The sequence below is a fragment of the Gracilinanus agilis genome, chromosome 1 (assembly GCF_016433145.1).
Source record: "Gracilinanus agilis isolate LMUSP501 chromosome 1, AgileGrace, whole genome shotgun sequence".
In the NCBI taxonomy this organism is placed as follows: domain Eukaryota; kingdom Metazoa; phylum Chordata; class Mammalia; order Didelphimorphia; family Didelphidae; genus Gracilinanus; species Gracilinanus agilis.
This window is the reverse complement of record NC_058130.1, coordinates 80096927-80120552: the sequence shown is the minus strand read 5'-3', so window position 1 is coordinate 80120552 and position 23626 is coordinate 80096927. Positions and strand designations below refer to the sequence as shown.

At 34.3% G+C, this 23626-nt stretch overlaps 1 protein-coding gene across 1 annotated transcript in view; it reads left to right on the top strand.

The window, feature by feature from the left end:
- ABCA13 (ATP binding cassette subfamily A member 13) overlaps positions 1-23626 on the top strand; it is a 474630-nt gene that overhangs the window by 208992 nt on the left and 242012 nt on the right. The window contains 6 exon segments of the mRNA XM_044676455.1: positions 2053-2167; positions 4127-4456; positions 6353-6422; positions 9724-9858; positions 19264-19401; positions 21697-21883. Coding sequence (XP_044532390.1) covers positions 2053-2167; positions 4127-4456; positions 6353-6422; positions 9724-9858; positions 19264-19401; positions 21697-21883 — 975 coding nt within the window.

The following is a 23626-nucleotide window of genomic DNA, read 5'->3' as shown; positions in this document are numbered from 1 at the left end:
CATATTTGACTCTTCATGACTCCATTTGGGGTTTTCTTCTTAAAGATACTGGAGTTTTTGCTGTGCCCTTCTTCAACTCATCTTTCATTTGAGGAAACTGAGACAGTTAAGTGATTTGCCCAGGGTTGCACAATTAGTAAGTGTCTGGGGCCAGATTTAAACTCAAGAAGATGAGTCTTCCTGACTTTCAGACCAGCATTATATCCAATGTACCATCTAGTTGCCTGAGTACCTGACATATTTGTTATTGTTGTATAGTTGTTCCAGTTGTATCTGACTGCCACTCCTTTTGAAGTTTTCTTGGCAAAGATATAGGAATTGTTTGCCATTTCCTTCTCCAGCTCATTTTACAGATGAAGAAACCAATGCAAATAGGTTAAGTGACTTGCTTAGGGTCACCCAACTATTAAGTGTCTGAAATCATATTTGAACTCAGTTATTCCTGACTAAAGGCCAGGCACTCTATCCTTTGCTCTCACATTTCTCATTTATTTCACATTTTACACTCAGCAACAGTGTGTTGTGGTTCCATGCTCTCTTCAAAATCCACAAGGTCCTCTGCTTCATCTGATGTTGATTTTTTTTACTCTTTGTTGCTTTATTAGACCTGGAGATAATTTTTCTTCTACTTTTAATATCTTCCCTGTTGGCTTAGCTGCATATGCATCTCTTCCTGAGATCTGTTACAATTAAAATTATTTTGAGACCAGTTTTGGGCAAGAATATCAATTTTTTGCTTAGTTTAGCATTAAAACAAAAAAAAAGCAATAGATTATTGGTCTTCTCCAATGGTCAAAGACCCCAAAACTCCATTATAGTGATCAACAGAATTTTAGGAACTCATTATTCTGCTTGTTGTTTAAACATCCTAAAATATCTCTAAATAATAAACAGCTAATTAGAAAGTAGCCCATCAAAGTACCCACATAGGCAGGAAGAGAATCATTGTCTTTTTTCCCCTCCTAATTAAATTTTGTTTAAAGAAAGACGTTCATCGAGGTTCCTAAGGAAAAAGAAAATGTAAAAAGCTGTCTCTGACCCAGAACCCACGCACAGGAATACACAAAAATTCCCTCTAATCCACAACACTTAAATAGAAATTAATATAGTATATGAAAAATAAATTCTCATATTTGTATGGAAATTTCAGCTTCTCCCCCAGTATTTCCCTTATTTCTCATTTTCTGACTCCCTCCCTACTGATGGTGGTTTCCTTGGGCACTGGAACTCAAACCATCCCAGTCTGCTGTGTGTTTCTGGGCAAGTCACTTAACTCCCATCACCTAGCCCTTACTACTCTTTTGTTTTGGAAGCAATGCACGGTATTGAGTCTAAGATGGAAATAAAGAGTTTAAAAACAAATCCTAGTTTCCTTCCACAATAGGCAATTCATGTTCACCAGCCTAGGTAGCAGCCTAAGTGAATTTTTCAGGTACAAAACTGGTCCCACTGGACACTGGAATCTTTGCTTCAGGCATGCCAAACAATAGCCCCCCATGTACAGAATCATGTCCTATTTCCCCAATTTCTGGCTCAGTAATAGAAAGTGTTGCTGTGCTGCTACTGTTGAAACCTGGGAGACTTCTGATGTTTTGGATTTGTATGACTCTGGTTCTAGAAAAAGAGAGGAGTCAATGCATAAGCTGTTGCAAGTCTGTGAGTTATTCTGGCTTAGGCAATCTTCTTATTGATTGAACATGAATTAGGTGTTGCTTTATAGAGGTGTTACCTTCTTTGGGTTCTTAGTTTCTCAGACCATTGAGAGAGTTAAAATTGCTTTAGCTCTAGTGCATAATTTTTATTTTGGAAAAAAGTGTAAGAGGTCAGGATGATCAGAAAAACATATTATTCTTTCCATTTTCTTGGACGTATGACTTGGAAGTCATATTGTTTTTAAGTACATAAAATAAACTTTATAAAATTACAAAGGCCATCATTTATATTAAAATACAGTGATTTTTAAAAAAAGGTCATGAACGTGCACGCTCCTACTGAAGTTATTGTCATTTAGCACCAACTGTGGATAGTTATGGACGTTTCTTTTGTTTACAGATTCTTGAACAATGTTGGCTTCTTCTTTCCACTGATATTGATGTTGACATGGATGGTATCTGTAGCCAGTATGGTCCGAAAGCTAGTTTATGAAAGAGAGATTCGTCTTGAAGAGGTAACAATAAACCCCAAATGTAGAACTGAGTAGGACAAAGAGGGGAATGGAAAATTAATACTGCAAGAGACACTGACTTTGGGATTACAAAATCTGGAGTTGAGTCTTGGTATTATTAATTCCTGCCTGTATGCCATTGGGAAAGTCTTTTTAACCACTCTGGGCCTCAATTTTTTCATCTGTAAAATGAAAGTATTTAGGATAACCCTCTGTAAGATCTCTTTCAGTTCTAAATCATCTTTTTATTACTATATTGTGTTTTGTGGGGGCTAATGTGATGTGAGAAAGATTGAAAAAGAACTAGAGCTTTGTTTGAGGTCAGATTCTGATACTAGCTTTGTCTACCTGGGCATGTCACAATCTTTCTGAGCATTGATTACTTCATCTGTAAAATGGGAAGAGTAACAGTTGCTTTTTCCTCCTCATAGGGATAGTGTGAGGAAAAAAAGGTTTATAAACCTAAAAGTAGAATAGAAATGGATCTTTTGAATAAAATGTACCTGTTTTGTATTCACTCCAGTTCCTGGTTTTCTGATTTAGAATCTTGCTGTCAACACAGATTCTCAGGAAAACTTCCTTGAGTTGGAGCTTCGACCCCTGCTGGCACAAAAACTCTTCTTTCTTTTGAGATTAAGAAATACTGACAAAGAGTGGAAACTACAGAATCAAAATCTAGCTGTCTTCACTCGAGAATATTGCTCCCTTAGCAAATTCTCAAAAGAATGGAGAGGTAGAATGGAAAAGCAAACAATCTGTCAGATACCTAGCTTTTGGGATTGATGGTGAGAAGGGATATTTAGTTTTCCTCAATTAGTCATGCTGTATTTCATAAACTGAAATAATTTTAAAAGTAATTTTAAGAAAAAAAGAACTATATCATAGCTTAATATACACCATTAAGGTCTCCCTGAGGCAGAAGAAAATGCATTATTCATTCATTTTACATATGGGGAAATGAAAATTATAATTCATCAATTGGGCCAGGTCATAAAATATATACAAAGTGTGGTACATGTATGACCTCATTTGGATTTTACATCAGTCCTATGAGCTAGTGTCTGGGGAATATTTTCTTATTTTACAGATGAGGAAAGTGTGTCTTAGAGAGAACAAATGACATGCCAGTGGTCATGTAGGTAGCACACATCAGAGGTAGGATTTGAGTTCAAGGATCTTCTGACTCCTTTCCTCTAATACCACATTGCCTTTCAAACTCATTTGCTTTCTATATAGCTACAGAAACTTAAAATTTGTATTATTTGACTCACGTGTATGTATTAAAAAATTTTTTGTGAATTTAGAATTCAACTCTCAGATTAAATTATGAGCCTCTTGTGGGTATGGGTTATGTCATACTTCTTGGCATCTACAACTACATTTAGCACAATACTTTGTACATAGTAGAGGCTTAAAATATTTTCTTTTTTCACTTCATGTATAGTAAGCTAAAAATTTAGAGAAAACAAAGGAAATTATATTTGAGGAATTTTAATTAATCTATTGGTTTCATTGTTTTCCCAGACATACTGGGACTGATCTTATTTTTACTTTAAGAAGACAGATTGTTTCTGAAAGGCTAAGAGGGACTCTGTGTCTAATAAAAACTTTTTGGCCCTTCATCCATATTTTCTTTCCTCGTGTTAAAATAAATCCTCCTTTTGAGCCAATGACAACAAAAACTGAGATTCATTGAAGTAAATCTAATGGCTAGCTTGTATTTCCACCAAATTCTGATTTTTCTATCAGTTTATCTGGTAAATAAAGCTAGTGTTTTTTCCATACCTTAAGGGAAATCAGAGATCATCTTCTTCAATGTCTTTATTTAAAAAGTGAGGAAATTGAGGAGCATGGAGGTAAGATCATGTATCTAAAAATAGCTTAGTGAGTGGTAGAGCTGGGACTATACCTCTTTCTATCAATAACATTTCTATTCTTTCTCATTTTTCATTCTCTCAACAGTATATGAGAATGATGGGTGTTCACCCCGTTATTCATTTCCTAGCCTGGCTTCTGGAGAATATCATCATGATTATTATAAGCAGCTGCGTTCTGGCCATCATCCTGAAAACAAGTGGCATCTTTGTGCATAGCAATGCTTTCATCATTTTCCTCTTCCTTCTGGACTTTGGAGTTTCAGTCATCATGCTAAGCTTCTTACTCAGTGCATTTTTCAGCAGTGCAAATACTGCAGCCTTGTGTACCAGTTTGGTGTATATGATCAGTTTTTTACCCTACATAGTTCTCTTGGTGCTACATAATCAATTAAATTTTGCTCTTCAGACAGTTCTGGTAAGTTGTGGTTCTATGCCCTGCTCCTCTGCTCTTCAAAAAATGACCCATTAGTTTAGTCATTTTTAGGGTTACTTCTCGAGAGATAATAAGGCATGATATTAAGAAGACTGACTTTAGAGTTCAAAGGCTGAACTCAAGGTCTGCCTTTGACTCATCACATTAGTCATTTAGCCTTGGAAGAAGTCCCTTAACCTCTCAGGCTCTGGGCAACTCACTAAGATGCTAACTTGGAGAAAGGTTATGGATCTGAATGGGTGGACAAAGTTACTATCCTGGGAGTTCCTTAATTTGATGAATTTAGAGGTGGTGACAAAAAAAATCAATGACAACAATAAAAATAAAATAAAAATCTCCTTTTAATCATTTTATTCATAGATCTAAGCCTGACAGCCAAGACTCTATGAGATTACAATGATTTTTCTGGATGACATCCTGTTGAATGTTGCTAATTATTAATATAATATAGGGCATTTCATGAAGATAATCTAGGAATTCAGCAGCATCCAAAAGAGAATACTATATTAGTTTTCCCTCCTTGAAAAAGAGACATTGCTAAAGACATTTGATAAGTATTTGTGAACCATGTCATGTTATTGGGAGTGAGCATTCCTTTAGCAATGTCAAAATCACTCACTTAAAATATACCTATTAAAGGCATATTTCTCTTCAGATATTTATATAACCCATTCTATTTCTAAAACTATCTCACTCTAAAAAATGGTAAGGAAAGAAACAAAAAGAAAGGGAAAAAGAAGGAAGGAGTGAAGGAAGGAACAAGAAAGAGAGAAAAAAAGAAAGAAAAATTTTAATTTATATTAGAATAAATCACATAAGAAAGCATTGTAAGGAAGTATATGAAAAGTTGCACTTAAATGAAGGAACATGACCATATAAATAGAATGCTGATCTCAGAATCAGGAAGAACTAGTTCAAATCCCTTATCTGACAATTACAAGGCATGTGACACCCCCATCAAGTCACAATCTCTGTGAACTAGGTAACAACCTAAGACATATCTACTAAGTTTTCTCTGCCTTAGTGTTTCACTAGAATGGTTGGTTTTGTGTAATTAATTAAAATCATGGCTTCCAACATGTTCATTAATTTCACATTGGAATTCGCACCAGCGGCTATTACAATAATGGCAATACCTTTCTATTTCTTATTGTGCTATTAACTAGGCATATTCAATGGTATCCAGGAGAATAGAAAAATGATAAAGTTTTTGGCAAAGGAAATCAGGAAATACATTACTATTTAAAATTCAATATGTATAACTTTTTTCTCTACAGATGCCAGGATTTTAAGGATTTTATTCAGAATTCTTTTTGTCTACTTCCATCTGTAATTAAAAGATTAGACTAATCATATATTTCTGATAACATTGTATTCTTAAGCATGAAATGCTTTTTGTCTTTTCTATTGTAGTAAAGTATATTTGCCCTTTCCAGTGGATGAAATAATATTTCTCTACAATAGAATTCCTTTCCGGTGGATAGTATTCTATCCATCCTATTATTCTGCCTCTAGTGAGCTCTAGGGCATTCACTTATTTAAAAAAAAGCTCTTTATTCTCTTTTCTGCTGCTATGTTTTATGTATTTTCAACATGTAGTACATTGGATTTATGACTTTTCAAGCACTTCAGAAAAGTGAAATAATTCCTTTTAACATTAATAACTTACTTGTTATCACTCTTTTAAAAAATGGGTTGGCATTCTATTAAATTTTTCAGGTTCAGAAATTTAAATATTAGCCCAGAGCAACTGTTTGGAACATCTGAATGTGAATGGCTCACTCTTTCTCAAGCTGAATTTATTCTTGGACCTGCTCTTTTATTCAGTAAAAAGCCCTAATGTGTCTTTCTTCATCTTTTCTCTATCAATTTATACAGTGTTTTCTATCTACAACTGCCTTTGGGCAAGGTGTATTTTTCATTACATTCTTAGAAGGACAAGAAGCAGGTAAGAACTTTTCTTGAAGTGACGTTTAACGATTAAAGATTAATTTGGAATTTGGAAATTTATGAGTTTTAATATATTACATAGGATCTAGTAAAAATGACTTCATTTATTAATGGATATGTTTAAAAATGAGCTTTTTTTCTTACTCTTGTTTCCTTTTTTTTTGCCTTTGGTAAAAGTGTAAATATAAGCAATCTCTATCTTCCCTCATCTTTTGCTATATACTTGATTAAATTGCATATTTAACTCTTCTTTACCCTCCCGTTTTGAAATTAGGCAAACATCTTCCCTATTTCTCCCTATCTTAATTTTTGTCTTTTATTTGAGATTTTAACTTCAGTAACCAACAGAGACTCCTTAGGGACTTCTAGAAGATCTATGGGAAGAATGTGCTTTTTCACTGTCAAAGCAGAGTTATATTAATAATGCTTCAACTGGCTACTTGTTTTGGGTTTCATTAAGCTGATGAGGGTATAAAGAATTAGCCAACATTTTCTTTTTTTCTTTACCCACATGTTTCTCTTTTTAATTTTTCTTTGTTTTTCTCCCACTTTCCTGGGCTGAGACCATATATTGCTTGGGACTGAACTTGATTGATAGTGAATTATGGTAAGACAAATGAAACCTGGAGGAATGGGTTCTACTACACCTCCAATTCTTGGAAGAGGGAGATTTAGAAATAGCAAAATGGAGCTTATACAGTCACCTAATTTTTTCTTCCTTCCAGACTCAAGATATTTAAATCTCTAAGGTTAAATTTGAAATTTAAGGAGAAAGTAGTTCTATAAATATTTGTCATCCTTTAGTCTTTAGATTATTCTGGATTAAATAGTATGGATACCAAAAAAAGACAAGAAAATTAAATTTACCCTATCCATAGAGCATCTATTTAATTATGTATCCATTCACTTATTTATCTTTGTTTATCTCTCTCTCACACACATACACATGCACAAGAGGCTCACCAGTGAAAAACTGGTCATTATGTGCTAAATTTTTGATCATTGAAATTTATATTCTAAGGTATAGCGAGACTGTGAACTGCATTAATGTTGGGCGTACCTAAATTTGTTAGATTACAGATTTTTTGAAATATTAAAACAAATATATACATGATCATATAATTAAGCATGTGCTTATATTCATAAATTATATATCTCAATTACTTATACAATATTGAATTAGTTTCTGAATGACACATTAAAATAATAAATATTCAAAATGTTCAACAAAATAATGAAAATTTGGTAACTAGTATATAGTTTTTTTGGTTCTTCCTGTGACTTGGAGTTCAAGGAGAGAAGGGGTATAGGGGAACAAGCATTTATTAAGTGCCTATCTATTATGTGTAAGGTACTGCTTCCTTCTCTGTTTCATGATCTATATTCATTGTGGCAAATTGTTACTTTTCTCTTCATTTCCCTACTATACCCATACCTTAATATCATGGCAGATAATTTCACTGAAAAAAACTGAGACCACTAAAAATTAATTCCATAACCATTCTTTCTATTTCTCAGAATTCCGAGTATCAACACACCATCTCTCTTTCTTTTTTTCCTGGTTCACAGAAAAAAAATGGTAGCTCTACTCCAATCTAAAGTTAATTGCTTCATCTAAGTCCTTGATCTGATTCCCTTCCACCACCTACAGCCAAATAAAGAAAAAATCTCTTTCAACCTCTCTCTCTCTCTCTCTCTCTCTCTCTCTCTCTCTCTCTCTCTCTCTCTCTCTCTCTCTCTTTTTCTCTCATTTCTTGATCATGTTCCAATCTTCCCCTAGGAATGATCAGGTAATACACATTCTAAAAATGCATTCATTCAATCCTTATGGATCAAAGGTACAATACCTATTGCAACAATTATCTCATTCTCCAATTTACCAAACTTAAGGAAAATGTTGCATATACTCTATTCCTCCATTTACTCATTATCCAACTATTTCCTCAATATCTCTAAACATTTCACCCCTCCCACTAATTTACTACTTTCAGTTAATCTCTGATAAACAAAACAAAAGTCCCCTTTATCTTTTTTTTTTTAAACCCTTACCTTCCACCTTGGAGTCAATACTGTGTTTTGGCTCCAAGGCAGAAGAGTGGTAAGGGCTAGGCAATGGGGGTTAAGTGACTTGCCAAGGGTCACACAGCTAGGAAGTGTCTGAGCTCATATTTGAACCTAGGACCTCCCATCTAGAGGCCTGACTTTCAATCCAGTGAGCCACCCAGAAAAGCCCAAGTCCTCTTTATCTTGTGAGATTCTCTTTGATCTGTCTGTAGAATATGATGCTGACCTTTCTCATCTGGATTGTCTTTACTTTGCCAATTCAGAGACACAATGATCTTCCTTTTCTAGTTCCCTCAGCATATTTTTTCTACTTTACTGTTTTTATCCTTTTCCTGAGACCTTATGATGGCCATTCTAAGGTTTTGTCCTCTTTGCTTTCCCCTTTGACACTCTCCCTTGGGTATCATATTAACTCCTGATGTTTTGAAATGATCAGGTTGCCTCCAGTTCAATTTTGCTAGCTGCTTCCTCACTTCTGAGTTTCTGGTCTGTTCCTTTTCTTCACAACAGGAACAATTCCATCTGAATGTCTCAGGACAGAATCTCAAAATCAACACATTCCATAAAAAGCTAGTTTTCTACCCCCTAAAATCTGGTCTTTCTTCTGATTTCACTATGTTTATCAGTAGAGTCATCATTTACCCAGTCTCCAACAATAGAAACCCTAGTATCATCTTTAACTTCTTCCTCACCTTCACAGTATCTCTTGAATCTTTCTCCTCATCTCTATTCCTATGGTTGCCATGCAAATAAAGGCTCTTATTAATATCTGCCTAGACTTTTGCCGTCATGTGCTAACTATTCATTCTTTTTCTCTTTCAGTCTTCATCTCTTTCTTTCATACCATTTCCAAAAAAATTTCCTTATGCTTATATCTGGTTATTTCATGCTCAGAAATCTTCAGTATCCAAGCAAAATTCAGATTCCATTACCTACAATTTGAGCCCTTCCTCAACCTAATGCTACTCCAGCTTTCCTCTACATAATATTCATTCCAACTTTTTTCTATCTTCCAAACACATCTGTACATTTTTTTTTACCATTTTTCTTATCCTTAGTGGACATTCCTTGAATAGTTTAATGTTGATCTAACTTTTCAGTTGGGGAACTCTTATTAACATTCCTTTTGTTTAGCTCTGTGCAAAGCTCTAGTATTGATGTGCTTATCACCCCAAGACATATAGTGAAAGGGGATGTGCATACATGGCTCTGACCTTTTTCTTTATTACTACTAGGGATTCAGTGGAATAATATGTACCAATCTCTGGAACAAGAAGGAGACATGACATTTGGCTGGGCATGCTGGATGATTCTCTTTGACTCAATGGCATATTTTATATGTGGATGGTACTTCAGTAATTTGATTCCGGGTAAGAATTCTGAGACCTAAAAACAAAAGAAACCTAACCTTTACAGATATAAGATATTGAAATCAAAGAGAAATGAATTCTCTTTTATTAACTTAAAGGAAAGATTACAGAAAGCAAATTTTTCAAAAGAATCAAATGGTCAAATATTCTAAGATTGATATAAAACCAACTGTCTGAATTTATTAAGAACCATTGATAAAAATATGTTAGTTAAAAAACATTAGGGAACTTATATACATAGTAACAAGAGAGATATTTTCAGGAACAAACTAGCAGTTTTTTCCAGGGAGTAAGTACTTTTTAAAATATACTAGCATTTGATTTTCAATCCATAAAATGATATTCTACTTAATCATGATGTATTTCTATTTTTTAGGTAAAACAGCGATGAGGGGATGGATATCTGAACATTATTAGATATGTAGTCAGTGTTGTTTCTGAAAGGTCTCATTAAAACTCAGTATTTATAAGAAGCAGTTCTTTATGCCAACTGAAAAAAAATATAACAGCAAACCCTTTGCCCATGGGAGGGATATAGAGGCACAATCACCCTTGACCATTTACCTGCAGGTTTACACATTGGGGAAGTCACAGAGATCTCAAATCTTCTCTAAGATTTTTAGTATGGCATGCATACCTATGTCTTGGAAATATCTATATCAGAAAGCCAGTAGCACCCTGATCAACCTTAGAATCACCATGGTTCTAATTGATCTCCCCCTATAAATAATATCAATTGCCTAAAAACATAAGAGTTGAGTACTCTTGTTAAATCTACAAGGATATCATGACCTTATTTTTTTGAGTTATCGTTTGTTTTTGTTTTATATATAACATAATATTATACGTAACATAATTCATATGTATAATAAAATGTAATATATATGATTTGTTATGAATGTATAATAAATTATAATATATGTGTAACCAAGAGAAACAAATTCTCAAATTAGTAATGTCCAAAAATCTATGTATCATTCTTTTTTCCCTTTTTTCTCCCACCTGACCAGGAAGGCAGGTGATATGATATAGGTTGTACATATGTTATCATATAATACATATTTCCCTGTTGACATCTTGTGAAATAAGATATATATATGTCTATATATATATCTCTTACATTAGAGAAAGAAATCATAGAAAAAATAACATGAAGAATGATATGTTTCAATTAGAATTCAGACTGTGTTCCTTTTATGATAGTTGATATCCTTTTTAGCCATGAGTCCCTTGGAATTGTCCTGGATCTTTGCCTTGTTGATAATGGTGGCCATTTACAATTGATCATTATATATTATTATTGTTACTGTGTACAACATTCTCCTGGCTCTGCTCAGTTCATTTGGCATCACTTCATATAAGTCTTTTCAGAGTTTTTTTTAATATCTTGGTTGTCATTTCTTCTGGCAAAATAATATTCCATTAAGATAATATACCACCACTGATTTGGCTATTCTCTGACATCTCTTTAATTTCTAGTTCTTTACCACCACAAAAAGAGGTGCTTTAAAATTTTAGAATGTATAGTTTTGTTTTCTTTTTTCTTGGTCACCTAAGGAAATAAACCTAATAATGTTATTCCTGGATAAAAAGGTATACCCAATTTTATAATCCTTTGAGTATAATTCCAGATTGCTCTCCAAAATGGTTGGATCAATTCATAGTTCCACCAACAATATATTGGTGTTCCTATTTTTCCACATCCTCTCCAATATTTATCATTTTAGTCAATTGGATAGGTGTGAGGTAATAATATTCACTTTTACTCTTTAAATGTCATATCATTTCATATTTCTTTATGGTATCAGTGGTGGTACAAGGTGGAACAGCTACAATAAACAATAGATGCATTGTTTAAGGCACATGACTCCCTTGACCCTGGTGTTTAAAATTTGTCCATTAACAGTGCTAATTTTTTAACTTTCTTGGACATTTTCTAATGACTCCATCAAAGGGATTATAGGAGCATGAGATGGAAGAGAGACAGAGATGGAGACAGAGAAATATGGAGACAGAGACGGAGATTGAAATAGAGAGAGATAAAGGCAGAAAGAGCTAGATAGACAGAGACAGGAGACAGAGAGATAGAGACAGAAAGAAACAGAAAGGTGAAAAACAGAAAAAAAGGAAGACAATGAGGCAGAGACAGAGAGAGATACACACAGACACATATACATGCACAGAGATTTGGATTACTTCCATGAATCTGAAGGAATTTATTCATACAATAGAAAGCATGGAACTTTTGGTCAATAATCCACTGAAAAATGGGAACTGCTCTCCCTCTCATTGGTTGTTCTACCTATCCAAGTGATTGCGTAGCTCCTTAGTGCTTTCAAGTCAGAAGTCTCTTCCTGTATATCTTTTCTGCTTGCCTCAAAAAGAGACATGTTAGAGATTGTCAACCAATCTACCCTCTCATTTTACAAATGAGGAACTCATTACCTGGGCAAGTGAAGAAGAGACATGACTAAGGTAATAGATGTAGTTAAGCAGAAGTAATAGAAATTGAACTCGGGTCCTTTGTGCCAAACATAACATTTTTCAACTATGTCCCACTAGGTTACTTTTTTCTTAGCTATACTCTTGAAAGTAAGTACTCTTTGCTGCTTTTTATTTTTCCTTTTGCCTCTTTCAGAATTCAACCAGGGATGTTAAGCATCTGATTCCTGTGGTTGTCTTTCTATATTGCTTTGTCTTGAGTGACAGCTTGATAGTTACGTCCTAGGAGGAATGGGTTTCCCTTAAAAATAGGAACAAAGTACCCTGGATGGTCATGTTTAGCTCCTGGTTAGCCTCTCTTTGTGGATTATTTAGATTTATGGCATCAGGGAAAGGTTAGAGATTCCAGAAAAAGACATACATACTTGACTTTCCAGATTTCCAGAATCACAAAGTTAGAAGGGTCTAAGAGGACAAGTTGACTGAAAAAAAATCCCTATTACAACATCTCAGGACAGTGATTACTGATACTGATACTGAATCATGAAGACTGTGATAAAAAGAAAAGTCCTATTCAAGGTACCATTAAAATTTAACAAGGAAAGAAGCTTTTCAAGAACTGTTGAGTCTAGATTGTCAAATATGCACGTGTTTATCAGAAAGAACTGTATATCAGAAATGCAATCAGGACAATCTAAAAAATATGTTCATTGGGGCAGCTGGGTAGCTCAGTGGAGTGAGAGTCAGGCCTAGAGACAGGAGGTCCTAGGTTCAAACCTGGCCTCAGCCACTTCCCAGCTGTGTGACCCTGGGCAAGTCACTTGACCCCCATTGCCCACCCTTACCAATCTTCCACCTATGAGACAATACACCGAAGTACAAGGGTTAAAAAATATGTTCATTAAAGACTTAGATGTTTCAGAAAAATATGACACCCTGACATACACAAGATGCCATAGGACACCAGACAACCAGGGAAGGGAAATAGAAACTTGATCCCCACCATCTGTCTCCTTGCCAATTTGTACATCATCGAAGGGAAATGCCCATCCTGGGGATATTTTTCCTCAGGAAAACAAGCCAAGGTGGCGACCTCTTTCCCAAGTCCTTTAGCCCTATCTGGGAACTACTTTCAAAGAACCATCCCAATTGATCATTGACTAAAGTTGCACATAGCTCCTAGTACCAGAACCTTCTTCCTTAATATACCAGACTACTTCCTGCCACTTGCTGCCTTAATGGCTGCACAATGCAGCACCAGCTGGGCTGGCATGAGTGATTCTACCCATCTTAGTGCTGACTGAGTTAGTAACCTCCCCTGGCCCTGGTGCTGATGTGTGTTTGTGTTGTTGTTTTTTCTTTTCCAGAAAGAGTGTTAACATTATTCATCCTGCCTGAGTCTAGGGGAATTTATTGTAATTAAAATGCAGATGTGTTGGAAATGGAGTTCCTTTAACATGCTGATCCTATACCTGGGGACTTGATTTATTTGTGGGCTAGGAAAGCACTGATGCCCTCTGGGGTGAAAGGAGTGAAGACGGTGTCTCTGAGATGTTGACTTTGCTAGACAGGATTTTGAATAACTTAATGAAATTGTGGATTCATAAAATAGCTGAGCAGTCATTGGGATGAGAATATCCATAGCAGAGGGACTGGGATTGGTGTAATTATTGAGTTATGAAAAAGAATTAAGAGAGAATATAGGATATAGGAAAGAGAGGAGACTCAAGATATGCTTATGAAGATGATAATTTTATCTCAAGAAATTATAGCAATCCTCCCAGACAATTGAGAATATACCCCTTTATATGGTTCTGTTGTCCCAGATGGATGTAAGAATGTAAGTGGATGTGATATATGGATGAATAGGTAGATGGATATACACAGGTGGATATAAAAATATCAAAGACAGATATTTTGGTACTATGTATCTTATTTGATGACTCTGTATAGACATAGGCTTAAACAGAATCATGGAGGAGTATCTGAAGTGAGAGAGACCATAGGGATCATCCATTTCAGCTCTTTTATTTAAAAGGATGGAAACACCTTGCTATAATTGCAATTGCCAATAGGTCTTGAAACAGTTAGTTTGAATGTAGACAAGGACCATTGAAGGGTCCTAGCTTAGTAAATAACTAGTGAATTGGGTCTACCATGGCCTCATATGGTTCTTCCTTTATGAATACAACTAGTTTTGGAGAGGTGAGAAGAAGTAGATTTTTTTTAGTCTGGTATTTATTAGCTGTTTGTTGCTGGGAAAGTCATTTAACCTCTCTGAAACTCAGTTTCCTTATTTGTACAGTTGAAAGAATAATTCCTGTGCTTTATTTCTCCCAGGTTCATGAACAAAGCAACAAGTAAGACATAAAATTGTATACAAAATGTATAATAATAAATATTATTCAAAAATAGCAACAATTCATATAATTTAATTCAAAAGCCATTAGATATTTGTTATATTCAAGATTTTATGTTGGATAGTAGGAAAAACTTGAACTAAAATGAGACAATCCCTACCTCAAATAACTTACTTTCTTAATGTTACTACATATACTAATAACTTATAGAAATATTTTGGAAAAAATGAACATCACTTGCCAGCATAATAGTAAAGACTGATGACGTGGACCACTGGATTTGTTGAACTTAACTGAAAGTAGTGCATACTTAGACTATCAAAGAATCCTTACCTTCCATTTTAGAATCAATATTATGTATTTGTTTGAAGGCAGAAGAGTGATAAGGGTTAGGCAATAGGGATTAAGGGACTTGCCCAGAATGACATGGCTACTAGGAAGTGTTTGAGGTCAGAATTGAACCCAGAACCTTCTTTCTTTAGGCCTAGCTCTAAATCCACTGAGTCACAGAGATGTTCCCTCTGAACTGTCTATTAAAAAGGCAAAGATCCAAGAGTGGAAATAAAAGATGTTACATGGAGTAACATCTATGTAAACTCAACCAATAGAAGGCAAACAAAGACAAATCAAGCAAATGGTTAGACCATTTTGATTTATTGACATAGAGGCACTTTATGATAGGGAAAAAGAAATGACAGAAAGTTTAAAGAGCTAGGCTTTAAAGAGTCCAGGATAAGTGATCAATGGAGATTTTGTATGCCAAAAGGCAAGATGTGACAGCTAAAGGAAAGAGAAGAGCAAGCTATTTAAGTGACTTAATTAAGGTCATATGGCTGTTTAGTCACAGAGCCAGGACTGGAACACAGGCTACTTTAGCATGGACCTACAAATAATTTAACAACTGCTACAATACCAATGCTCTTCTTTCACCTTTTAAAATGGAAAAGAACTTTTATTTCTTTACTTCTTGACATTTTCAACATTTCCTTGAAACTGGTAGTTAGGGAGCTGTGATTTTTAAAAAAAATCTCTGTCTAGTACTTAAATCTTATATGTCCTTCCCCTAATTTAATGGCTTATGGAATTTAATTCTCCAAGAATGTGAACTCATAGAATTGCTTAGGAAAATAAAAAGGACTATGAATGGTCATATTTTATTCCATTCATATGCATAAAATAGATAAGAAAAGTATTTAATGAATTAAAATGAATTTAGAGACTTGTATATGGTGAGCAATTAGTCTTGTTAAGAAATGTTCTTTTTAGTTGATATTTAATAATATTTATTTTAATATTTAATAATAATATAAGTAACTTCTTAATGATTTTTATGACATAACTGAATAGATATTTTAGAAGCTTTTAGAGCTTGAGATAAATTTGGCATGCATTACATATATGAAATTGAAAGTCAATAAAATAAAAGTGGGGTGAATCTTCTTGTATATGTTAAATTATTAAAATCTTTATTCTTAAAATTTAAGATTATAATAGAATTATAATCCCCAAATTAAACTTTTTGCTATAGAGAAAATATAGTAAAGGAACAAAAATCTTAAAGCAGAATTCTGTAAAATCTCCTTTAAGCTGTCCTTACCTTGCCTAGAGGATCTGTTCCAAAAGTTCATTTTTGGTTGGTTGTTTGGAATGGAGAATATGTGAACTCTCATTGACCTAAAAGATGGAGTCTAATTCCTGGGACATACCACCAAAATCTACTTAATCCTTCCTTTACATGAACAAGAATCCTGATGAGAATTGTGATGGGGAGGGGACAAAGAGTGGTCTGAATCAATGTAGGAGAAATGCACCCACACAGGTAATAATGCCCCATTTCTAGAGAGGAACCATTTTCAAAGTGTGTCCTGGGGACCTTTGGGAATATCAAAGACCCTTTCAGGGGATCCAAGAGGTCAAAACTATTTCTATAAAACTGCAAAGACTTTTAAATTTTGAATATGGTAAATATCAACAGATATAACCCACATAAAACAAAGCTCTTTGGTGGGTTCTCAATAATTTTTAAAAGTGTAAAGGAACCCTATGATTAAAAAGAAAACAATTGCTATATAGTGCTAAAATTTTCAAAACACCTCAAAGCAATTCTATGAATATTATTTTCACTTTTCGGATTAGGATTCTGAGGATTGGAAACTTTAAATTGCTTTCCAAAAGGTACAGAAATTTTTTTTTAAGTTGTGCAATGAAATTTTATTTCTGTATATTATTTATTTTTGTTGAGTCAAAAATAATATATTAATGTGGTAATTTATATATTTAAGGAATAATATGATGTAAATAGTTTGTGCATAATATTGACAGAAAATTTTTGATAATGGAGACACAAAGCCTTTGACTTACAAGACTTATTGAACATTTGGTATCTTTCATTAGCTACTATTCTCATATCATAAGACTGTATTGGTTAGATTCAAAAAGGAGAAGAAAATATGTACATAGCAGTAAATATAAGGCAATTTGTTTTTTTTTTGGCTAAGGGGAGGAGTCGGGGGGGTGAAGGGGAAAGTAAGAACATGAATCATGTAACCATGTTAACTTTTCTAAAAAATAAAAATTATTAAATGGGAAAAAGAAGAATATTAGAAAGGACCATTAGATTTGACAATTAAATCCTTAGGAACTTTGGAGAGAGTCATTTCAGGTTAATGATGAGGTTAGAAGCTGGATTGCCCAGAGAGTTGAGAGTAAGGGGCAAGAAATTGATGGCATTAATTGTAAACAAACTTTTCTTTTTTTACACGCATGGCACATTTTTTAATTGTTCATTTTTGTGAGTAATCTTATATAATTCAAACTCCAAAACAAAAACCCAAATAAAGATTTGGAAAATAAAAAAAAAGAAATTTTTATTGATTGATCTAGTATTTGAAAATATGTCTGTCCATGTGATCCAAGACCAGTGTTCTCTCCAAGGTGCTATTCATTACTCCTCTCGAGTAATAAAACACTTGGGTCATAGAACGTTAGGGCTAGAAAGGTAAAATGAAATAGTTATATCAATTCATGTTTCTGGAACACTTCACATTTTATGAATTGTTTTTTTTTGCATGAATAGTGGCCATTAGATGGCAGAGTATTGGGCCTAGAGAGAGGAAGTTCAAATGGCTCCTTAGACCCTTTCTGGGGAAGTGATTAACTTTTATCTGCTCAATTTCCACATTTCTTAAATGTGAACAATAATAATACTTACCTCCCTAGAATGGTTGTGGGGATGAAATGAGCTACTTTTTGTAAAAGATTTTGTAAATCTTAAAATTCTATTGTAAATGCTAACTGTTTTTGTTTTTATTATAGCAAATCTCATCAGGTAGCTAGTGCAAGTATTATTATAATCATTTAAAAGATGAAGAAATTGAGGTTCCAAGAGATGACTTATTGACATAGGCTAATTTTAACTAAAATTTAGATTTCTTCCTGCATTTAGTGCTTTTCCCAATAGTTTATTTTTCAGTTTCCAAGAGAAGTATAATACTGAATTAATTGTATTATTTCAATTAAGTCAATCACAACAATTATTTAATAACTACTATGTTACAGGTGTCTATAGAACAAAGAATTAAATAATATTCTAAAAAATCTCACTCACTTTCTAATTGTACTAACTAGGATTTAGAGCTTTGTTTCTTTGAGAAAATGTATCCAACCATCTAACTTTGGACTCCAGCAAAATATCAGCTCCCATAATCATGAATGGTTTATCAGCAGCATTGGTTATAGTTGGGGGGAGTTGTGAAGGATCTGGGTGGGTTGGGCTAATGTTTTTAACAGAAAAAGGATACCAGGGTTTTATCAAGAATGAATGCAGAGGTGGGATGATATGAACTGGAAAGAGTAACTTGTGAACTTTTTATTGTACTAAATCTTCATGAGAGATGATACCCTTTTTCTTAATGAATGAAGCATTTACAAAGCACTGTGCAAGGACTGGTGATATAAATAGAAAAACAAAATAATTCCTGCATTTGCAGTTCTCTAGGAGCTCATATTCTAATGGAAGAGATCACACACATAGAAAGTTGCAGTTGCCAGATGGAAAAGTCCTAGGGTCCTTAGGATATAGTGGCAAACATGTTAGTTCTTCTTCTTTAATGTTATCTCCACTAATAAAATCATATCAGTTTCTGCTTTTGAAGATTTAACAATTTCAAGGATTTTGATGACAAGAACTTTCCTTTTTGGGTCTTCAGCAGGCATGATTGCAGCAACTGCAGTAGTAGTTGCCAGGCTATCTCTAGAGGTGTTACTCCCCAGAATGAGTGCCGAATGCAACGAGAGATGATTCCTTGATAGGAGTATGATATTCTCAGGCAAACTGAGTTAAGGGCCAAGATAGCTTCTATCATAGGAAACAGAGGCAGACCTCTACATTGAGAATACAGCATTCCCAATTTTTTTTTATATATGGGCAATGTGTAAGTCAGGGACTAATCAGTGTTATTTTAAATTAAATAAAAATTCAAATTTAAAAAGTTAAGTTAAATTTAAAATTTCTTCCTGGATATAGAAGTGGGCATTTAGGTTCTATAGACTCTTCTCACAAATATGAGATCTAATCTGTTTTAATTATAATCTTTTCTTTTAGGGAATTTTGGTTTAAAGAAACCATGGTATTTTCCCTTTACTATGTCATACTGGAAGAACTTGTGTGGCTTCAAGATGAGGACGCAACAGCACATCAACTCCAATCTCTTGTTATTCAATGAAAACTTCTTGAATAAAGGTGTGTAAAAAGATGACAGATTTTGGTAACTTTTTGACCCTACTTTTTTCTTTATTGAGATCAATAATTTCCAGGGAAGTCTTATATATATTCTTTATAAGTACAAGTAGAGAATGACTCTTTTTGGATTTCTGTGATATCATGGTAGCTGCCATACTTAAAGACCTTGGATACTCTAGGTTTGTTTTTTTTAAACCCTTATCTTCCATCTTTGAATCAATATTAAGTATTGGTTTCAAGGCAGAAGAATAGCAAGGGCTAGGCATTGAGGAGTTAAGTGACTTTCCCAAGGTCATACATCTGGGAAGTGTCTGAGGCCATATTTGAACAATTCTTCCCAGGACTTCCCATTTCTAGGTCTGGCTCTCTATCCACTGAAAAATCTAGTTGCATCTCCTCTAGTTTTTAATTGCAGGTATTCTTCTTTTAAAACTCTCTGTGGCTCAAAGGGATTTGTTTAGGAATATATCAAAATTTCTGATGTAATGCCAGATATAATCTTATGTTTGGTTCATTTCATCCTGATGTGCCATACGTCTGTAACCAAAAATCAGTAGTGCTGAAAAGATCACAACTAGAATTAGAGAATATAGGAGAGGATTAGACTTTTGTCACTAGAAAGGATCTTAAAGACAATTTAGTTTGACCATCTGATTTTACTGATGAGAAAACTGAAGCACAGGGATAGGAAGTGACATGCCCACTCTCAGTTAATTGGTGACAGAATTAGAACTGGAACAGAATTCTTCTGACACCCAATTCAGTGTTCTTTTCATTTGGTTAGGATTTAGATAGATTTGAAATATGTAGATAAATAGGGTTCTCAATGACACAGTGTTGTGAGTAGATTTAGGGAACAGGAACTAGAATTGAAATTTCATTTGTATAGGCAATTTCCTCATGGGAAAACTCCCCCCTACCAATGCAAGGTTTTGAGACCTTTCTATGCAATGTAGAGCAGTGGTGTCAAACTCAAATAGGAACAATAGAAATGGAGTCTACTAACATTTCCATAAAGATCCTTGATTGCACATTGTCTTAGAAAACAAAGAAAAACATCCATTATCTATGTTCTCTTAAGAGGCAGCTAGATGGATGGCTTAGGGGAAAGAGCACTGGGCCTGGAGTCAGGAAGACTTGAGTTTAAATCTGGCCTCATACACTTGGGCAAGCCATTTAACCTTTATTTACCTTAATCCACTAGAATAGGAAATGGCAAATCATTCCAGTATCTTTGCCAAGAAAACCCCATGGGTGATATTGGCGTGATAAATAGTTCACAGAATAACAAAGAGTTGAATACGACTGGAACAACAACAACAACAAATGTCCCCTTTTGTTTTTATTTTGTCAAATATCTCCCAATTACATTTTAACTGAGTTTGGGTTGCATTCAACACTGCAATGTTGCAGGACAGCATAATTGATACCACTGGCTTTGAATACTGAATAGTTTGATGACTTTTCCCAAAGCTACAGCCTGTGTGTATCAGAAGCAGGAAATGAACTCAGGTCTTGCTGGCTTCAAAAACAAGTCTGTCTATTACACAATGCTGACTCTTCATGTCATGCAATAATTGTGTTCGTACAAAGAATTTTTCTTGAGAAAACCAGTGTTTTTAAAAAAATAAAATATCCTATTTTATGAATGCACATTAAATCTTAATTTTTTATTAAGGTATTTTTGGTTAGTCATTATTAAATCACAATTAATATGCAAATAATCACAATTAATATGCAAATAATGTCATTTCTTACCATAGGGAACTCATTCCATCAGTACGGGATGTAAATTTTCAATTGCTTATTATCTAAGATCTAAGGAGTTTACAGAGACACATCAAGGTTAAACATCTAGCAAGGAAGCTTCACAGGAAGCATTTTAATCCAGGTCAGCATAAGATTATACATTTGGGAGTTTAAAGGAATCACAGAGATCAATTAGTCAAGCCTCCCTTTTTATAAAGGAAGAAAACTGAGGCCAAGAGATGTTAAAAAGGTTACCCAAGTTGTCACAAATAGTAAGTAGCTTAATCAGGATGACCAAGATCCTTTGCTTCCTAACGTTCCTTGCTACCATGCTAACTGCAAGTCTAGCCCTCTATTCATGATAATATGTTGAATATGGAGAATGTCCATCTTTTTTGGACCTGTCTTTAAATGATACCTCCAAAACCAATTCATGATCAGAATAATATAGATACAATCAGGAAGACATTAGTGAATTTTAAATAATGGCTTTTTAATTTTTCAAGTCTTTGCTGTTCTATGACATTATCCTGTTTGTCCACACAGGGTCTCTGCCACCAAATGGGCAGAAAACAATTGAGGATGGAATCCACAAAGGAGTGACACTGGTATCAGTTACCAAAGAGTATGAGGGTGACAAAAAAGCTGCAGTTAAAGAGCTTACACTTACATTTTATAAAGGTCAAATCACTGCTCTGCTGGGACCCAATGGTGCTGGAAAGACCACAATTATGTATGTCTACTTTAAAAATGGTTTACTATTAGGTAATTTGGTTCTTTTAAAAGTTGATCGATGTATAAATCAAAAGAGTTGTTATCTAATTTTTTCTTTCTACTGCAAAAAGTCCAAGATATATGATACCAGTCCACCCAACAGTGCTCCGCTAAATGGCCAATTTTAATCTGTCTTCTTCCTTAACTACCCAATTTAATTTTTAGGCCCTTACAAGAATAGAGCTTGCTGTATTCTTGAGACTTTGGAGGGGAGGAGGTGGGTTGTAGAGAAAGAGTGAAGTGGTCTGTGAACCCTGAGAAGTAATAAACATCTTTCTCTTCAGCATGAAAAACAAATCCATTCTCATTTCCTGCAAATCGAACTTGTAAGAAATTGACCATGTTTTATTTAGTTCTTACAAACTTCAATGGTTCATGTAATTTTTTTTCCTCCCACGAAGTTCAATTTTCCTTGAACCCAAATAAGAAGATGAAGCTCAGAGAGGAAATAGAATGTCATTTATACTGCTGAGATTTTTTGGAAGCTCTATTAGGCTCTTGTGAAGGTTGTCTTCTTATTCTGTGACCAAATGACAAAAATTTGGGTTTAAAAGCAAGATTTGTCTGTAGAAATATGTGACAAGGATAAAATAGTCCTTGAGGCATCAAGGGCTAATAGACTCTGAGTACATAGTATCTCTGAAGTGAATCAAAAGTGGGAAAACACTTGATTTTGCAATTTTGCTAAAGTTAGAACACATCTTCCTATATTCCAGTTTGTCTCATTAAAATGCGAGATTGGGCTGTATTAAATTGGACTAGTTTAATGGTCTCCCTGTTTCCCCTTCCAAACTTTTGCATGGCTTTGTATTTAGACAGAAATAAATTTTAAAAGCTCCAGCAGTCCATAGGAAATACAAATTATTTTTAAAGGAAGCCGAAAGAAATTACATAAAGTTCATGCTATTTTTCAGGTGCTAAAATAGTATGGCAGGACAGAAAAATGTAACTATTGGAAATATTTGTTAGCATTGGAACTCTTTGGTGAAGTGACTAGAAAGAGCAAACAGATTGAGAATGCTTTCTATTTTCACAAATATGCTTTATAATTTACAAAAAAAGTGCAATTCTATTTTACAGGAATGATTAGATTATGATTCTGAATTTTTTCTTTCTTTCAAAATTCATTTATTTTGATGTGGAAAGCACCCCAGAGGTCAACCAGTCAAAACTTTCCATCTTACAAACGAGGAAACAATTTCAGAGGTCATTCAGCAGAGGCAGAATTTGTACCCACATGTTCTGACTGGAGGGGAGAAGCTGCTCTTGGGTTTCCATCTATCTTTCTCTCTTAGTCAGTCAATAAGCATTTATTAAATACAATGTAACAAGCACTGTGCTAAAGGCTGGGAAATAAAGAAAAATTGTAAGAACAAGAGAAATACAAAATACATTGGAAATAATCAATAGAGGGAAGCAAAATAAGGATTTTTAAATTTGATCCTGGAGTGAAGGGTGCCCCTAGAGTTTATTCAGTAGGGTGATAACATGATCAGACGTGTGTTTTTTTTTTTATTGTCTATAGTATCTTTTGTTTTTTATTTTTTAAAAACATTTATTAATATTTATTTTTTAGAATTGTTAACATGGTTACATAATTCATGCTCTTACTTTCCCCTTCACCCCCCGAGCTCCACCCACCATGACTGATGAGTATTTCCACTGGTTTTAACATGTGTCATTGATCAAGACCTATTTCCAA